General features: G+C 43.8%; 1 protein-coding gene across 1 annotated transcript; it reads left to right on the forward strand.

Annotated features, from left to right (window-relative positions):
* Positions 1-1,733: 1,733 nt before the first annotated feature.
* Positions 1,734-3,071, forward strand: LOC126278283 (U1 small nuclear ribonucleoprotein 70 kDa-like). Its single transcript, XM_049978293.1, has 2 exons — positions 1,734-2,094; positions 2,161-3,071. Exons 1-2 carry the CDS (start codon positions 1,734-1,736, stop codon positions 3,069-3,071), a joined length of 1,272 nt encoding a protein of 423 aa, XP_049834250.1.
* The last annotated feature ends 17,820 nt before the right edge of the window (positions 3,072-20,891 follow it).

Genomic DNA, 20,891 nt, shown 5'->3' on the forward strand with positions numbered 1-20,891 from the left:
CGACGACAAGTGACAATGTCCAAAGCAGACGGTGACCTGGACCGAGACCGAGCATATTATCTAAGAGTCCGACGACAAGTGACAACGTCCAAAGTAGACGGTAACCTGGACTCAGACAGAGCATATGATCTATGAGTCCGACGACAAGTGACAACGTCCAAAGCAGATGGTGACCTGGACCGAGAACGAGCATATGATCTAAGAGTCTGACGACAAGTGACAATGTCCAAAGCAGACGGTGACCTGGACCGAGACCGAGCATATGATCTAAGAGTCCGACGACAAGTGACAATGTCCAAAGCAGACGGTGACCTCGACCGAGACCGAGCATATGATCTAAGAGTCTGACGACAAGTGACAGTGTCCAAAGCAGAAGGTGACCTGGACCGAGACCGAGCATATGATCTAAGAGTCCGAAGACAAGTGACAACGTGCAAAGCAGATGGCGACCTGGACCGAGAACGAGCATATGATCTAAGAGTCCGACGACAAGTGACAACGTCCAAAGCAGATGGTGACCTGGACCGAGAACGAGCATATGATCTAAGAGTCCGACGACAAGTGACAATGTCCAAATCAGACAGTGACCTGGACCGAGACCGAGCATATGATCTAAGAGTCCGACAACAAGTGACAAAGCAGATGGTGACCTGGACCGAGAACGAGCATATGATCTAAGAGTCCGACGACAAGTGACAACGTCCAAAGCAGATGGTGACCTGGACCAAGACCGAGCATATGATCTAAGAGTCCGACGACAAGTGACAATGTCCAAAGCAGACGGTGACCTGGACCGAGACAGAGCATATTATCTGAGAGTCCGACGACAAGTGAAAACGTCCAAAGCAGATGGCGACCTGGACCGCGACCGAGTATATGATCTAAGAGTCCGACGACAAGTGACAATGTCCAAAGCAGACGGTGACCTTGACTGAGGCAGAGCATATGATCTATGAGTCCGACGACAAGTGACAACGTCCAAAGCAGATGGTGACCTGGACTGAGAACGAGCATATGATCTAAGAGTCCGACGACAAGTGACAACGTCCAAAGCAGATGGTGACCTGGACCGAGAACGAGCATATGATCTAAGAGTCCGACGACAAGTGACAACGTCCAAAGCAGATGGTGACCTGGACCGCAACCAAGCATATGATCTAAGAGTCCGACGACAAGTGACAACGTCCAAAGGAGACGGTAACCTGGACCGAGACCGAGCATATGATCTAAGAGTCCGACGACATGTGACAATGTCCAAAGCAGACGGTGACCTGGACTGAGACAGAGCATATGATCTAAGAGTCCGACGACAAGTGACAACGTCCAAAGCAGATGGTGACCTGGACCGAGAACGAGCATATGATCTAAGAGTCCGACGACAAGTGACAACGTTCAAAGCAGATGGTGACCTGGACCGAGAACGAGCATATGATCTAAGAGTCTGACGACAAGTGACAACGTCCAAAGCAGATGGTGACCTGGACCGAGAACGAGCATATGATCTAAGAGTCCGACGACAAGTGACAACGTCCAAAGCAGATGGTGACCTGGACCGAGACCGAGCATATGATCTAAGAGTCCGATGACAAGTGACAACGTCCAAAGCAGATGGTGACCTGGACCGAGAACGAGCATATGATCTCAGAGTCCGACGACAAGTGACAATGTCCAAAGCAGACGGTGACCTGGACCGAGACTGAGCATATGATCTAAGAGTCCGACGACAAGTGACAATGTCCAAAGCAGACGGTGACCTGGACCGAGACCGAGCATATGATCTAAGAGTCCGACGACAAGTGACAGTGTCCAAACCAGACGGTGACCTGGACCGAGACCGAGCATATGATCTAAGAGTCCGACGACAAGTGACAACGTCCAAAGCAGATGGTGACCTGGACCGAGAACGAGCATATGATCTAAGAGTCCGACGACAAGTGACAACGTCCAAAGCAGATGGTGACCTGGACCGAGACCGAGCATATGATCTAAGAGTCCGACGACAAGTGACAATGTCCAAAGCAGACGGAGACCTGGACCGAGACCGAGCATATTATATAAGAGTCCGACGACAAGTGACAACGTCCAAAGTAGACGGTAACCTGGACTGAGACAGAGCATATGATCTATGAGTCCGACGACAAGTGACAACGTCCAAAGCAGATGGTGACCTGGACCGAGAACGAGCATATGATCTAAGAGTCCGACGACAAGTGACAACGTCCAAAGCAGATGGTGACCTGGACCGCGACCGAGCATGTGATCTAAGAGTCCGACGACAAGTGACAACGTCCAAAGCAGACGGTGACCTGGACCGAGACCGAGCATATGATCTAAGAGTCCGACGACAAGTGACAATGTCCAAAGCAGAGGGTGACCTGGACCGCGACCGAGCATATTATCTAAGAATCCGACGACAAGTGACAATGTCCAAAGCAGACGGTGACCTGGACCGTGACCGAGCATATTATCTAAGAGTCCGACGACAAGTGACAATGTCCAAAGCAGACGGTGACCTGGACCGAGAACGAGCATATGATCTAAGAGTCCGACGACAAGTGACAACGTCCAAAGCAGATGGTGACCTGGACCGCGACCGAGCATATGATCTAAGAGTCCGACGACAAGTGACATTGTCTAAAGCAGACGGTGACCGGGACCGAGACCGAGCATATGATCTAAGAGTCCGACGACAAGTGACAACGTCCAAAGCAGATGGTGACCTGTACCGAGACCGAGAATATGATCTAAGAGTCCGACGACAAGTGACAATGTCCAAAGCAGACGGTGACCTGGACCGAGACCGAGCATATGATCTAAGAGTCCGACGACAAGTGACAACGTCCAAAGCAGATGGTGACCTGGACCGCGACCGAGCATATGATCTAAGAGTCCGACGACGAGTGACAACGTCCAAAGCAGACGGTGACCTGGACCGAGACCGAGCATATGATCTAAGAGTCCGACGACAAGTGACAACGTCCAAAGCACAAGCATCATCGAACAGAACTTGTGCCGAGGCTGACACTTCATATGCCCTAGCAAGTTGTAACACATTGTTTCTAAAATTGTGATGACCTCAACCCATAGGAAAAAATTATCAAAATCCGAACTGTGAAGTCATCCAAAATTCTAGTTGGGAAACCACACTCTTTGTTATACTTCTCAATTGGTCACGATCCCACTTTTTTTATGAACTAAAATCTTTAATATTCACGAGAAACTGCTCTGAAATTATACAAAATTGTGTATATATTCTCTGAAACTTCAAAGACATCTAAGACAATATCTAAAAGGAATTAGAAAAAGTGACAAAATTTCGTGAATCACACACAATGCTATTAATAACTGCATGAACACTGGTTGGCGGGGGGAGGGGTTCACCATACATCTAGCCACTTTTGAGTATATGGTTCAAATGGCTCTGAGCACTATGCGACTTAACTTCTTGGGTCATCAGTCGCCTAAAACGTAGAACTAATTAAACCTAACGAACCTAAGGACATCACACACATCCATGCCCGAGGCAGGATTCGACCCTGCGACCGTAGCGGTAGCCCGGTTCCAGACTGTAGAGCCTGTAACCGCACGACCACTTCATCCGGCCACTTTTGAGTATAACTAGTGTCTCTTAATAATACGACTCGTAGCAATACAACATCAAAAACTTTTATTACTTGGTAAACAGTCCCTACGTGATTTGACAGCTGACATTTATAATTCCCGCTCACGTCAGGAAATGCACAAATACGGAAATGCAGCTTTTACGTTATTGGTCAGAACGCAAGCAATTATGGCGGTCGGCGTAATTTTCGCACGAAGCCATATTTCCCGACAAAATACTCTTATTAGTCACTGTCATATATGTAGTCTCATAACACTACATAAAATAACTACAATAATTTTGACATGCAAGGAGAATTAGTTCTAATGAGAGGAAGACGTGACTACGAGGAAACTTTTAATTCACTGATTGTAATTTTATTTTCATTAGCAGGAAGCAAACATAAACTAAACAAAGAATTTATTTAAATAGAGTCTGTAATTCTTATACTTTTAATAGAGAAAGAAAGTTTCTAGGTCAGGGGATAGCGTTCGGCGAAATCTCTTAACTTTTTGTTGCATACGAAGCGTTGCGTTGGGCAGCACGATGTAGGCGGGTTACGATGATGAGAGCAGGATACAGGCAGTAGAAGATATCTCGAACACTTCAGGAGGATACAAGATGGCTTGGACAGGGTTTGTGATTGGTGTACAGAATGGCAGCTAACTCTAAATATAGATAAATGTAAATTAATGCAGATGAATAGGAAAAAGAATCCTGTAATGTTTGAATACTCCATTAGTAGTGTAGCGCTTGACACAGTCACGTCGTTTAAATATTTGGGAGTAACGTTGCAGAGCGATATGAAGTGGGACAAGCATGTAATGGCAGTTGTGGGGAAGGCGGATAGTCGTCTTCGGTTCATTGGTAGAATTTTGGGAAGATGTGGTTCATCTGTAAAGGAGACCGATTATAAAACACTAATACGACCTATTCTTGAGTACTGCTCGAGCGTTTGGGATACCTATTATGCCGGATTGAGGGAGAACATAGAAGCAATTCAGAGGCGGGCTCCTAGATTTGATACAGGTAGGTTTGATAATCACGCGAGTGTTACGGAAATGCTTCAGGAACTCGGGTGGGAGTCTCTAGAGGAAAGGAGGCGTTCTTTTCGTGAATCGCTACTGAGGAAATTTAGAGAACCAGTATTTGAGGCTGACTGCAGTACAATTTTACTGCCGCTAACTTACATTTCGCAGAAAGGCCACAAAGATAAGACAAGAGAGATTAGGGCTCGTACAGAGGCATATAGGCAGTCATTTTTCCGTCGTTCTATTTGGGACTGGAACAGGGAGAGAAGATGCTAGTTGTGGTACAAGGTACCCTCCGCCACGCACCGTATGGTAGATTGCGGAGTATGTATGTAGATGTAGATGTAGATGTAGATGTAGAAGATATCATGGTCAGTTTTCTCGAAGATATCCTGGTCCATTGCACACGTGACATGTCGGAGTTTCACCAAGATATATTATGTATTCTTTGCAATTGCCTACAAGAATATGGAACGAGATATCGGACGTAACCAACATTCGTACAGCACTGAATCTTGCATCCAGTAGACCACTTTTCGAATTCGATGCTTGTTACCTGTCAGCAGTTATAAAATACTTGTATCAAATCCTTGTTGTTTAACTCTGGCGGAAGATTTAGAAACCTGACAGTTTTCAGTACGCTATTACAGTTACTTATGTAAATGGTAATGAAAGTATCGTCATAATTACGGAATTGAAATTTGCACTCTGCTTTCAGTAATATTCTAACACTATGCACTATAGCAAAAATACAGTATTTCTCATGATTCATTTGCATGAACTCAGCATTATCACCAGAAATACCGATATTCTCATGCAGCCAGTCACTAATTTCCTGGTCGAATCCATGGACATTATTTACGGGTACGAAGCGGATCTTCCGATTCGCGAACAATACACGAAGAGGATGGAGACGATGAACAAGAAGTGTCACTGCTAACTAGTTTGGTGGCTACACAAGGAACGCAGTACATACATATAGTAACACTTGTTTGGTAACCAGTCAGCTACAACCTCGGGCGCCACACTGCCCACCACACAGACTGAGCACTAGGCCGCGACTTTAATCCTTTGAGAGCACCGTGCAGGACATGCACGAACAGCAGCAGCAACTGTTTGGTTGTGGGAGGCACCCAGCACAAAAACCATATCGGCGTATTCATCGTCTGTGTACTCCTTCGTGACGGCCATTTACTGTTGTACGGTACGTTAGTAGAAACATACATGCAGTGTAATGTGATACGCTATTTTCATGTACAAAAACTAGAGAAGAGACGTCTAAAAATAAAAAATAAACCTGGCGAGGAGTCGAATCGTAGATCTGTGAGATTTTGGCGCCCCGGCAGTCTACTCAGTGAACAACGACCGCTGGTACAGTAGTGTGGGCTGGCCGTAGTGGCCGAGCGGTTCTAGGCGCTACAGTCTGGAGTCGCACGACCACTCCGGTCGCAGGTTCGAATCCTGCCTCGGGCATGGATGTTCGAATGCCCAAGCAATGCTTCCTGTGGTCAGATCTCACGTTAATGTCCGGATCATAAACAGTTCATGTGATAGGGTTTATGTCCTTCCATTGATGGCTATTCATTCTGTTGAACATGCACCATGTTGTAAACACTGCGGAAGCTGAATACAAAAGAGTTCTCTTCTGATTTGTAAAATGATCGGGGTGCTGGTTTCCGCGGTCAGTCATTAATAGGATAATGCTAGTTCATATATTGAATCACAAATGCTGGTGTGCATAAAATGCTTTGAATAAATGGTAATCGGATTCGTGAATCAGGAAAAGATAGTGATAGCAGGTTCTTTGCTTGATCACGCAAATTTGCATATAGGTAGCTATAATGGGGGCCGATTAATTGCATCACGCTATCAAGACTTCCACTCCGCCTAGTCTTAATATTCTGAAACAATAATTGAATATGGGCTAGCACAAGAAAAATAAAATTTTTGGCGAACATTAGTATGCCATTTTAACAAATGTATTGTCATAAAATGAATAAGCATGATAAAATGCCGCCCCTGCTTATCACATCTACAACAAGACAGATGAGTGACAGAGAGACAAGAGTAAGACGTGACTGCAAGGCGGTGAAATCCCTCTCTAGAGAAATTGATGCCACTTGTTTCGCAAGGTACAACGTAGTGCTATTCCATCTATGGAATGACCGATAGTACAATTAATTTTGAAAAAGAGTGGTATTATGAGAGGAAGGGAAACAAAAAGGAGTGTGGTAACGTCTGAGATACTCTCCCTCACCGAGAATAACATTCAGCAGGTTCAAAATGGTTCAAATGGCTCTGAGCACTATGAGACTTAACATCTAAGGTCATCAGTCCCCTCAGCAGGTTCCCTTAGTCGTTACCGGGCTACTTCGACGATATGGCAAGTTATGGAATAGAACTTCGAAAGTCAGTTAATTGAGAACTATCTCGTACTGTTCTCGTGAGCTTTTATATGGAAATCTGACATGCGAAATCTCTAGCGTCTTTCTTCACGCCCCGTTTGCGTCAGAACGCTTGGTGATCTGAATGCGTCTCAGCTTTGGCATCTGTAAACGCATGTGATATACGAGGAGCATTTTTAAATAAATATTTCCCTAACTTTCGAGGGATTTAAAGTGCTATTTCTTTCTGAATATCAGATGTGGTTACGGAGGGTCTGTCATGTGTTCTTAAGCGATGTTTACCCTTTCGCTACTCCATCAGGCAGAGTACAGTTTGTCTACTTCTTAACGCCTGAGATACTCTCGCTCACCGAGAGTAGCTTGCACCAGATTGGCGTAGCCACTACCTGGTTAGTTCATCACGAGTCAGGTACAGAACTTCAAACGTTCAGTCGGTTAGCAGCAGTCAATCTGGAAACTCACATTTTTCAACACTGAAGGTAATATTGAAAACTATATTGATGCTGTGGAGAGTCGGAGTCTGGTCAGTAGGTGTGAATCGCCTAAAACTTCCACCACTAATACTGCAGAGATTATAGGGCTATTGGTGATCAGTTTTCACAGAATGAAAAACAACACAAATGCATACAATAGTTATGTGTATTGTGAGAAGTAACAAACCATGTGACCATTAGAGGCTCTGTTCAAAATGACCAGCCACTCCGGCAATAAAGCTTCCATTCTGGTACGAAATGACTGCTGAGCACGTGCTAGCATTTCAGTGGAGATGTCCGAGCAAGCTGTAGAGATACGTCACTACATTTCATCGGATGTAGTTGATATGTCCTTGTAGATAGTTTCAGCTTTCCCCACGGAAAAAGTCTACAGGCCTCACACTTGGAGAACGGGCCGGCCGTGGCACATGTCGTCTGCGTCCAATCCAATGATTTGGAAGCAATTTGTGATGACATGCCGTAGTACTTCGTGCACTAAAGGGTGGACAGCCATCATCCTGGTACAACAGGTTCCTCATACTTTACTGAGGAACGCCTTCTAGCATTCGTGGAAGATAGTCTCTTAGGAAGCCGCATTACTTGTGTGCATTCAGTGTACTGTCTATGAAACACGGGCCTATGAGCTGGTGGTCCGCTATCCCGCAACACAGGTTTGCACTCCATGGACGCTGACGCACCACCTACCGAGCCGATGGGGATTGTCCACAGATCATTAGTCTATCTTTCAGAGGCTTACCTGGCAATGAGTGGTAAATGTGGCTCGTTTCACCTCCATGCTGGCATGGTGGAGCATTACCCTGTCGTCCTCTCCGACGTCGCCACATGCTTCACGCACGTGAGTTCAGTATGCTGACAGTTCCTGCTGATGTGCGACCTGCGCTGGCCGTTGCTTTAGAAGCATTGCCGACCTGCTCGGTCGTCTATCTATCGGAGTCCTGACTGCTGCTGTGTAAACTCAGCTTGTCATCGGGCTCCTTGTTCGACTACTGCCGCTTCCGAATATTGTGGCTTATCGTGTCAATGTCTATAAAATGTTCACTTAACCCATAATAAGTCTTTACGAATTTTTTTGCCTGATCTCTGCTCTGAACAACCATAAATTACACGTAGTTCTTGTACATAATTATTATTCATCCTACATTCCTCCCCTGTCCAGAACAATTCTTCCTCGAAGTTTCTCATATGTTAATCTCCATACGACTGACAAACAGGACACAAAAACAACGTGGAAGCCTTACTCTTCCAGGAAAATTAAACAATACATTCATTCCATAATTCCTTGTAATACATCAGCATTAAGAAAACTTCTGAAAGTAATGTCAGAAATATGGTAGAATGACGATCAGTATCAATACAATGAAGTAGCAAGCAACAATCATCTCTATGTATATTTAAGCAGTACAAGAGTTTTGAAGCCATTCAACTTCAATTTGATATAGTGATACGCTATTGTGTGTCTTGGGCTTTCGCCTGATACACAGGAAAGCAGTACAAAGCATAACTGTGAACAAGAGGATCCCAGAAATACCTGTGCCCAATAGCATAATTCGCATTTTATGTTTCACTTTCAACTGTACAATATGCTGAATCATAGCATTAGCATCAGTCTTGCTTGTTATGGAGTGATAAGGAAATCTAATGCCTGCAGGATGGAGGAATCCAGGGAGTTATTTAAGTAAGATAAATTTTGAGGAGCGAATAGTTGCATAGGTGTTTCTGGCTAGTAAATTAGTGGCTACGATAACGTGACGATGGTCGAACTGGTTATGGTTGAGGGTAAGTGAAATTTCACTCCTGAGAGAGAACACATCGCACCATTAACTATCAGTCCCTTACCGCCGAGTTTAACACGCTCGATTGTAGTATCGGCACCATGGGTGGTTAACTGCATAAAGCCATTTTTCTCCTACTTGCTCGAAAAAATACGGTGTAGCAGTCAGTATGCCACGCGGGCAGTCTGAGAATTCGTTTTGCTCAAAAAATGGCCAGGATTCACAATTATCGCTGTTCAGTGACTAGAGATGGGCATATGGAAAACCGATCATGTATGCAATTACTTAATTCTCCGGTGTTGTTAGTGCAGTAGCATTCGATGTTTTCGATATTAGGAATACCAGACTTGTTCAAAATTGTATGGATTTGTTAAGTTGGCCCCATTTCACTGGGAAGAAGTGCACTGTGTAACAGTCACAGACAACTGGTTTGCGAGGCGCTGGGAAAGAAATATGAATTCGTAATTTTACGTCATCTGTGTCCAGTAGTACCTTAACAAAGTGGTAGTAGTGGGGCCGCAGTTCCTTATCTGGAGGCAAGATTAGTAATAGTGACTCCAGTAACTGTTTACAGATCTGAATCAATACGAATGTAAAGTTTCTTGGCCATAGTAAAATTGGCGATAAATATCCCTGTACTGCTTGGTGGATAGCTTCCTTGAGATCCTCTGCTGTTAGCCGTGCATCCATCAACTGAACTGCGAGCAATCGAAGCAACCTCACTGTTAAGATCTTCTTATCCTCTATATCTAGTCTGCTTTGTATTATTTTTAAATCTGCATTCAATGCCGTGGTGGTAGCTTGGAGATACTTGTTCATTCCTTGCATAACATTCCTAACGGCCTTGGTGTTGTTGAGTACTGCTTGTTCCAACTCATTTAGCGTCTTGGTGTGCCAAGCAATGGTGGTTTTGTTGAGACTTGCTGTAACTGTAATGTCCAACAATGTATTATTTAACTAAGTGATACTGTCGTCGTCTGCCGTGCCAAAAATGATTTCTAATAATTTACCACCTGCATTCCTCACTTAAATCGTTTGACTGTTTGTGGCACTAATCCTTCTGTTTGGCGCAATTGACCTCGTAACTGGTCATATGAGTACTGAAATGTTTTATATTCGCTTGGTACCTCATCAAACGCCTCCACTTTTCTTGCTGCTGAGTTTAAGGTACTAAATTCTATCTCTAACCTCCTTAGTACATTATGAATCTGCCATAGATTAATTTCCAGTACTATCGTCCACTGATGCGTAGTTAATGTCACTATGTCCTGATTAACAAATATGACGCCACTCCTCAACTGCTGCACCTGTAATCCATAGCTCATGTTATTCATACTTGCAAACAAGAAAGGTAGTGCCCATTGTGATAGAAGGCGATATCTATAATGTGGAAAGCATTATTGCTAAGCGCATCTTACATAACTGCGATTTTATGGCAAAATAAAAATTATTGTTCACTTTGTATGACCAAGATACCTTTAGCAATACATTCTAGTGAATGAGTTAAATTTACTGAAGCACACAGTGTCTAATCATGTCAGAACTTTATATTATTTAAAACCAAAAATTCCCCTTCGCATATTTTGCTAATTCCCTTTTCTGTACCTGTATATTATTGCTAGAATCGGTAGTATACAAAGCTTATTTACATTTGCATTAGAATGGTAGATTTTGTATTGTGAATGCGTAATTGACTGCATGTGGCCATAGGTTATATGTAGCCCAGTGTGTGTTTCATGTTGGTGGATTAGTGTCTTCCATTTCTGTAGTCCAGCACGCTTCGGAACAGTATTTTCTACCATTGGTGGCATTACATCTGTTACTCCCTTAAAAGATATCAACCGGCTTGCATGAACAATAGTTGTTTTTGTGGGTAACTGTAACTTGATGTTAACTGGTGATGTGATTTCCACAACTTGGTAAGGGCCCAGATAATATTTTCACTGTTTTTTTTCTATTTTTCCTTTAGCAAGATAAGGAGTAGAGAAAAAACTTATTATCTAATTCTGAAACCCAGATACTTAGTGCGTGTAGAATGCCTAATTTCTCTTGCCATTCTAATGCTATGGCATTTTCTTTCTGCACTTTTTTCCACACGTCCTTAATGTTTCGAGCAAATTTCGTAACTGCTTCTCCATTCTTTCCTTCTTTGTGACACGCCCATTCCTTCGTGTGTTCTGGCGTTGTAAGTGCTTACACAGTACTGAATGACGATATCGCAATTACTGTGTTGGTCATTGATAAAATAACTAAGCATCTTCCTGATAAGGGCAGTGGACGCTTTCTGTCTGTCCGTTTGCCTGTGGATGTAATGGGGTGGTGTATAATTTACATACATTCAGCAATTGGCGAAGTTGTTTCATGAGGTCAGATATGAAGTTACTGCCTTGGTTGGTTATAAGTACTCCTGGTATGCCAAATATTAAACTCCAATTATTGACCATAGCCTGTGCAGTGGTGTTTGCCTGTTGACTAGGGACACTTGCCATGGTTTGATATCTTGAGAAATGACCTAAAGTCGTTAGTACTTACCTATTCCTAGCTGTGTTTATTTAAATGTACCATACATATCCATTCATACCATTTGAAATGGATGTGAGGCTTTTGGGAGTCTTTGTAACAGAATACATTGATGGCAACAGTCTGATCGCTGGGCACATGGTATGCAATAGTGCACGTATTGTGCTACATCATGCTTTCTTGTCTCCCACCAGAAACGTTCAGCCATGCGTCTTCCAGTAGTTCTTTGATCAGCGTGCCCTACAAGAATGTGATTATGGGGCTCTTGCACGACTTCCTCTCGTAGGTGTTTGGGAACCACGACTCTCAGTCCGAGCCTACTTGTTCGACGCATTATCCGAGTCTACTTGTTCCATGCACGACCTCATCCTGTAGGCAAATCTGCTGCTTTGTCACATATCTATTGCAATCTGCATCTGAAGTTTGTGCTTTTGGTCATTCTTCTGCATCACGACCTACTGCTTCAAATACTGCTACCTTTCTACTAAGGGGGCCAACACGTCAAATGACTTGATGAGTCTTTTAGCCCAAGTAACCACTTGAGAACAGTATGGTCCGTGATTATTTTGAATTTATTCCCATACAGACACCACCTGAAATATCTTATACCATAGATGATACTCAGTAACTCCTTTTCCATTGCTGAGTAATTCTTTTCTGCCATACGTAATTGTATGGATACATAGGCTACTGGGTATTCTGCTCTGATATGCTATGTGATCAAATGTATCTGGACACATGGCTGAAAAAGACTGACAAGTTCGTGGGGCCCTCCATTGGTAATGCTGCAATTCAATATGCTGTTGGCCCACCCTTAGCTTGATGACAGCTTTTATTCTCTCAGGCATACATTCAATCAGGTGCTGGTAGATTTCTTGGGGAATGGCAGCCCTTTGTTCATGTAGTGATGCGCTGAGTAGAGGTATCGATGTTGGTCAGTGAGGCCTGGCACAAAGTCAGCGTTCAAAAATATCCCAAAGGAGTTCTTTAGGATTCAGGTGAGGACACTGCGCAGGCCAGTCCGTTACAGGGATGTTATTGTCGTGTAACTACTCCGCCACAGGCTGTGCATTATGAACTGGTGCTTGATCATGCTGAAAGATGCAGTCGCCATCCCCAAATTGCTCTTCAACAAAGAGAAGCAAGAAGGTGCTAAAAAAACATTAATGTAGGCCTGTGCTGTGATAGTGCCACGCAAAGCAACAAGGAGCGCAAGCCCCCTTCATGAAAGACACGACCACACCATAACACCACCGCCTCCGAATTTTTCTGTTGGCACCACACACGCTGGCAGATGACGTTCACCGGGCATTCGCCATACCCACACCCTGCCATCGGATCGCCGCACTGTGTATCGTGATTCGTCACTCCACACAACGTTTTTCCACTGTTCAGTCGTCCAATGTTTACGCTCCTTACACCAAGCGAGGCTTCGTTTGGCGTTTACCAGCGTGATGTGTGGCTTTTGAGCAACCACTCGACCATGGAATCTAAGTTTTCTCACCTCCCGTGTAACTGTCATAGTACTTGCAGTGTATCCTGATGCATATTGGAATTCCTGAGTGATGGTCTAGATAGATGTCTGGCTGTTACACATTTCGACCCTCTTCAACTGTCGGCGGTCTCTGTCAGTCAACAGACGAGGCCATTGCGGTGTTGGAAAATCTTTAACTGTGGTTATTGGGTGTGGATCGGTTTTGGTTCCGTGCTCAGTGATAACATGGCCTAAATATGTTTCTTCCTTTAATGTGAGGTGACACTTTCCCATATTTAATGTCAACCCTTTGGCTGTCTCGAGCGCGCCCTTGAGGTTGCCCAATCCGTTTACCTGCGCTGACAGCCATCTCTGTGGAATGCTGCCTGTGCACGAGCTCTTCACTCGGCCGACCTCACCCTGTGCTGAGTATTTCTGGGGCCAGGGCAGTCATGGTTGTCTGGCAGTCTGAGTGTATAAGCGACAAATAAACACAGTGTATTTGGGTACTTATTCTATGGCTTTGAATCTGGAGATGATTTTCTCGACAGACATACGAGGTGCGACAATAAAGTAATGAGACTGATTTTATTTGCAAGATGTGGCAACGCTGCAGGCTTGCGTAGGCCTTGACCTTGGTCTATAAGTTGCTTCCAGTACGAGTGGCACATCAATGCAACTGCTCAGTCATGAGTTGTGCTGTAATACGTTAACACGTGTTCGTGTCTCTCGTCACGGAAATGGAACCGCATAATATTGCGCAACAGTATGTCATGTCTTTTTGCGTTAAATTGGGTGAAACCGCTTCGATAACTTACGGTAAGCTTCTGAAGTCTTTTGGAAAGGAGGTTATGTCAAGAGCTCGAGTTTGTGATTGGCATAAAATGTTTAGTGAACGGAGAACGAATGTTGAAGATGAAGACCATAGTGGAAGACCATCAACCTCACGGACGGATCTCACCTTGGCCAGGGTGCGTGAACTCATATGTTATGATCGAAGATTATTTGTGAAAATGATTGCAGAAGGGCTGAACGTCAATAGTGAAACGGTTCGTCTAGTAATTACTGAACTGACAATTGGATTCTGCATCAGGATAATGCGTCATCCCATACTGCTCTGTCAGCACAGAAATTTTTAACCTCAGAACAAATTTCCATTGTCATAGGCACCTTATTCACCAGATATCGCTCTGCGAGACTTTTTTCTATTTCCAAGAGTCAAAACGTCAGTCAAGGGATACCATTTTCAAACAACACAAGGTGTCCAAAAAGCTGTGACGAGGGTCTTAGAGGATATTACAGAAGATGAGTTCCAGAAATGTTATCATCAATGGCAGAAGCGTTGGAAAAAGTGTGTGCAATCAGAAGGGAACTACTTTGATGGAGACAACACTAAACGTGATTAAAACGGTAAGGAACATTTTATTTACATCAGTCTCATTACTTTATTGTCGCACCTCGTAATGTACACTGAAACTGCTTATACTGCAAAGATGTAATTCCTCAACAAAGACTTTGTTTCATTTGCAACAATCTCTTGCAAATCATCATGTCTATGTATACACATGAGTTTTATTTGACATAATGATACCTAATTATCAGCTTTTTACATGTAACTTATGATGTAAACGCTGGAGAATTGTGACGATCAAACGTTGATGTTCGTTTGTACTAGCGAAATCCTTGCCTGCAAAGTTTTCGATGGAAGCGTCTGGATGTCCAGGCACACATTCGAAACTAGTCACTATATTTTGAGATCATTAACCCAATAAACGGAACTGTTATTACACAGTGAAAATAAACGGTGATGTATCACTTTCGTCTAAGAATTCGATAAGAAAATACTAAAGTTTTTATGCTACGTAATTAAACATTACCTTTAATTCTTAATGACCATTTGTGCCTGAGAAACGGGCAAGTGTGTGCAACTGACCATCATCTAATGATGATAACCTTCATTATATATGTACAGTACATAACGTCTCTAAATTAAAAATGAACTGCTGCGCATTAGTCTCATTAAAACTCAAAACTGGGTTAACTGATTTGGACGATTTTGTTTTTTTTTGCGTCCCTAAGTCAAAGTTTCTATGAAAGAAAAGTTTGGAAAAGTTTCCCAGAAAGTTGGGAAATTCTGGAAATACTGAAAGAGTTTTTCAGTGAGATCTGCATGATTTTCGTTATTCACAACTGAAGCGATCGATATGAATATTTTTTTTTTATTATGGTCTTGGACTTGAAGCATCCAGTCTGTGTTTGTCAGCACAGTAATTCATCTGGAGAGGCTCTTCAAGCTCAGATGATACTGTGTTTTTATGTATTTATTTTATTTTTTATTGATTTATTTGTTTCTTTTGTAGTGTTATATTTCCAATCCTTCTTTCTCATCCGAACACTGGACCGGCATGGCGAAGTTAAATTTTTTTTTGTTATTTTGTTCCTATTTTTCATTGTTTGGTTCTTATGTATTTATTTTTAATAATTTTTTCAGAAGTAACTGCTTACTTTCATCTTTCAGATGTTGAACCTTGCATAAAGTTCTTCTTTGTGTGTATGTTTCAATACCCGGTATAATGTCCAAGAGTACGCTGCACGTTTCGCATTCATATTTCGTTTCTCGGCACACATTCTGTTTGGAGCAGACAGCACATCTACGCCATAGTCCCCGTTTCGTGGAGTAGCCACTTGGAATGAGATTTGGGAAGTGCCTTCCAGTAAATCGCAGAGGAGTCTCGTCATAAGAGCGTCTTCCTTTTCTGCCTCTTCTCTGTTCTGTAGCAAATTTATCCACAAGTACTCGTACGAGACATAAATGAAGATGTGTTAATGGTATTTTTCTCCGTGGCACCGATCTGTGAAGAGTGTTAGCAATCAAAACATAAAGGTCCACAACACGAAAGAAAGACTTGTTGTACCATTTAACAGATTTACGCACAGATCCAACTGAATTAACAGTATGTCAGAGCGGTCTGCTGCGCCCATACTTGCACTGTAGTCGACAACACATTGCGGCTTCATTACTTTCTCGCCAGTCTTTCTGATTGTCTTTCCTGTGTCTCGCATAGTAGTAATGTTACAGCCAGTCTATATCAGCACTTCTCTCTTTCCGCACCACTTTATGCAAGCACTGTGTCAGTTGACATAAATTGAACTTCTCCTCGTTTCGATTTCTTCCGTAGATTCGGAAAACTGCGCCTGTTGCTACGTACAGTACCGCATGTTGCTGTTGTATGGTTGTTAAGACAGAGGAACAAGTCTGGACTTGTATTTCAATTGTCGACATGCAGGGTATGTCCACATTCACACTATGGCTTCATTAATATTACCACTATATCGCCGGATTTCCCCCTATTACGGACTTCAATTTCTGTTGTTGTGCCTGTATATAAAATGAAATCCAAGATATATCCAGTTTTACAGTTGCACAACACAAATGTCTTGATTCCAAATCTACTTCGTTTAAAAGGTAAGTGATCTTTGATCAATAATAGGCTTTCATCGACACATACCTTTTTGTATGCGTTAAGTGGACTGCAGACTGCTGTAAGAACTGTATCAATTACTTTCCCAGTTTTAAACAAACTGTCATCTCCATGATTTGCAGAGTTGTCACAAAAAGGCAACATTCTCAGAAGTAAATTAAAACGGTCACGAGACAGAACTCTGCCGGAAATTGGAGTGCTGAGGAGTATATCTCTGGTCCAATACTCCCTTATTCTCAACTTTTTAACAAGTGCCATGGAAAGGGAAATGGCGATGGAGCAATACAGTTCCTCGGAACCAATATGTTTGGAGGTGGACAGTCGAGTATGAACTGATTCCGACGTACTTGCCATGGAGAAAGTGTAAAATCGGTTCCTTTCAAGTGCTATAAGATTCTCCAGGTTTCGTGATCGAATTAACATGAAGAAGGATAAAAGGCTTGAATCAGGAGCGAGTTGGGAATTATGTCCTGAAGATGAGTCATCAAATGCATGGAGAGCTGGACTAAAGTCACGCTTTTGCCACTCAAATTTGTCAGTAAGGAGTGGCCATTTACGGATGTTTCCATCTTCACTCTCAGAATCTGAAGAACTGTCTTGGTGAGTGATGTACATGGACGCGTATTACTATGAGATTTTTCTAAAGAATCATCATCACCACTGCAGTCACAGAAAATGCCACACTCACTGTCACTGTCACCCCATGTATCTCCAGCATTTCTTCGTCAGTGCAACCACGCCGACGTGCCGTTTGTTTGTGGAGCTCAAAAGTGAGAGCACTCTAAAATCCCGATGAATAGGTAGAAAGCTAAACGACACCACAGAAGCAGGATGTAGGTGATCGCACGAACCAGTTGGCACGAATGTCGGACAGCAATTGTGAAATCCAGCGGAAATACCGCTGAGCGGGTGGGGGTGCAGGCTGACGGTAAATGCCGTCATTAAGACTCAGGTACTGGCCAGGCCGCGACGGTGAATGCCGTCTCCATCGCCGATGGGAAATACCAATGCAGCGGCCAACGATGTCCGCAGCCCCTGATGAAGGGTGGAGCTTGGAGGGATTTCACGTCTGCACCGCTCGAAGGGTTAGTTTAGCGTCCCTGAGATGTTGTAAAACTCCTCGTAAGCGATTCGCGTGATCCTTAATGTCTTTTGAAAATACGTTTATGTCATCAAGGTATATCGTGCACTGTCGAGGTTTTAACCCACGTAACATATCATCTAGCAATCTTTGGAGCGTTGCGGAGGGATTTACTAATCTGGAAGGCATCCTTAAGAACTGGCAATAACCTGAAATGGTAGAGAAAGCAGTTTTATGTCTCTCCTATCGTGCAACTTTAAAAGGCACATTTGCAGGATGGGCAAAAAGGTAGATATAAGTTCAGAATATAAATGAATTACTTAAGATGCTAATTAGTATAAGCGGTTGTATCGAGTCTGGCGTGCAACCGCTGATTCATTAGAATAATTATGCAGTTCAGTTGTCTTGCCAAGAAGACGGCACTTACTTTGTTCTGGAAGCCGTCCAGATAGGACGTATATCTGTCATCACTGCAGATAATTATTTGGCACACCACCATTATTCTATTTTATTGAGATGCTACCTCACTAGGCGTACTCATAGTTGAACATAGCAACAGAGTTAATTTACTTAAGTATAATATTTTGTGAATACAGCGATATTATTTACTCTGATGTTTCATTTATGTTTCAAGCTATTGTTCGAATTAAACGGTGTCTTGGCAAGGCTAAAGGTTCCGTGTTACAAATGGTCCAGCATGAACCAAAACTTTGGTCTACGAAGTCCGATAAAGAAATATTTCAGAAAAATCAATCACGGACCTTATGCAAAAAGCCATTGTCAAGCGCTTTAAGTTTGTATTAACATACTCTGATCACATACTATTATCATTACCTATTATTATTTCTCTATTCTCCGATATTCTCAAACCAGACAGGAGAAGCCACGATAAATAAAAACTTCTATTTCACTGTACCCTCTCCTCAAGTCAGTTGTGAAGAAATATTTACTGTTTCCGAGATGGTCAACAGTATCTGCGATATTCGGTAGTAGATACACGTCCGAAATCGTGTTGCTATTTAAATGCTGTAATCATAACAAAATCTGTGTTGTTTTGCACCGTTAGCAGATTTCTTTGCCACAGTTACATTTGCACTGTTTGGCGAATCCTAATACTCTATTATACCATTATTTAATTCCTGATCTGTGAATTCATCAAGTTACGGTTGTAATTGGTGAAGAACTCTGTATGGTCTCTCATAACCTGAGGTGTTATCTATAGTTAGAATCCTGTGTTGTGTGATCTGCTTCTGTGTATCCCGTACGTTTCCTTTTAAGTGTGGTACCTTCTGACGCAATGCACTTCTGTAAACGACAAGTTTGTCGCTATTGTCTACGTCTGTCCAATCACAGTCGCCTTCCTCTAAGGAACATACGTTACGTATTAACATACCGTTCGTATCTCCTTATTTTCTGTTCCAAAGTAATCTATATGCATCAGTACCTTCTGCACTCCATCAATGTTTGCGGCACGAACTACACTCCTGGAAATGGAAAAAAGAACACATTGACACCGGTGTGTCAGACCCACCATACTTGCTCCGGACACTGCGAGAGGGCTGTACAAGCAATGATCACACGCACGGCACAGCGGACACACCAGGAACCGCGGTGTTGGCCGTCGAATGGCGCTAACTGCGCAGCATTTGTGCACCGCCGCCGTCAGTGTCAGCCAGTTTGCCTTGGCATACGGAGCTCCATCGCAGTCTTTAACACTGGTAGCATGCCGCGACAGCGTGGACGTGAACCGTATGTGCAGTTGACGGGCTTTGAGCGAGGGCGTATAGTGGGCATGCGGGAGGCCGGGTGGACGTACCGCCGAATTGCTCAACACGTGGGGCGTGAGGTCTCCGCAGTACATCGATGCTGTCGCCAGTGGTCGGCGGAAGGTGCACGTGCTCGTCGACCTGGGACCGGACCGCAGCGACGCACGGATGCACGCCAAGACCGTAGGATCCTACGCAGTGCCGTAGGGGACCGCATCGCCACTTCCCAGCAAATTAGGGACACTGTTGCTCCTGGGGTATCGGCGAGGACCATTCGCAACCGTCTCCATGAAGCTGGGCTACGGTCCCGCACACCGTTAGGCCGTCTTCCGCTCACGCCCCAACATCGTGCAGCCCGCCTCCAGTGGTGTCGCGACAGGCGTGAATGGAGGGACGAATGGAGACGTGTCGTCTTCAGCGATGAGAGTCGCTTCTGCCTTGGTGCCAATGATGGTCGTATGCGTGTTTGGCAACGTGCAGGTGAGCGCCACAATCAGGACTGCATACGACCGAGGCACACAGGGCCAACATCCGGCATCATGGTGTGGGGAGCGATCTCCTACACTGGCCGTACACCTCTGGTGATCGTCGAGGGGACACTGAATAGTGCACGGTACATCCAAACCGTCATCGAACCCATCGTTCTACCATTCCTAGACCGGCAAGGGAACTTGCTGTTCCAACAGGACAATGCACGTCCGCATGTATCCCGTGCCACCCAACGTGCTGTCTATGTGCCTGTGGTTCTGTCAGTGTGATCATGTGATGTATCTGACCCCAGGAATGTGTCAATAAAGTTTCCCCTTCCTGGGACAATGAATTCACGGTGTTCTTATTTCAATTTCCAGGAGTGTATATTCCTGCGCATAAAACAGTGCGCTGTTGTCCAATTCATAATTTTCCTCTAACGGCTCCACTACATATAGTGTGTTCACGGGTAAAACAGCATTAATGTCCACCCAAGGTAGCTTTCCTGTACCGAATGGTATTTTACCTCGTGAATCTACCTTCGAGGACATTGCTCGCAGTTTCGTAAATACCTCTTTTCGGGGAGAGGGACATTGCGGCAGAGCGCCCTTGGAAGCTGTGTCATCAAATCGAAACAACGTGCCGCTAAGCTTTACTGTGTGCTGCCCGCGGTTGATTAGGGCGTGATGTTTATTCAGTAAATCTAACCCGAGGATAAAATCATATTCGTCGCTTACTCTTGATACGACTTCCAGAATCTCGTGGAATCTTACACCCTCAATGTGGAAGTTCAGTCA

The sequence above is a fragment of the Schistocerca gregaria genome, chromosome 6, assembly GCF_023897955.1.
Source record: "Schistocerca gregaria isolate iqSchGreg1 chromosome 6, iqSchGreg1.2, whole genome shotgun sequence".
Taxonomy (NCBI): domain Eukaryota; kingdom Metazoa; phylum Arthropoda; class Insecta; order Orthoptera; family Acrididae; genus Schistocerca; species Schistocerca gregaria.

Excerpts from the sequence above, each read along its gene's own strand:
- LOC126278283 (XM_049978293.1), top strand. The coding sequence starts at position 1,734 with ATGTCCAAAGCAGACGGTGACCTGGACCGAGACCGAGCATATGATCTA. Across the intron at positions 2,095-2,160 it reads GACAACGTCCAAAGTAGACG|ATGGTGACCTGGACCGAGAA; the intron begins GTAACCTGGACT and ends CGTCCAAAGCAG.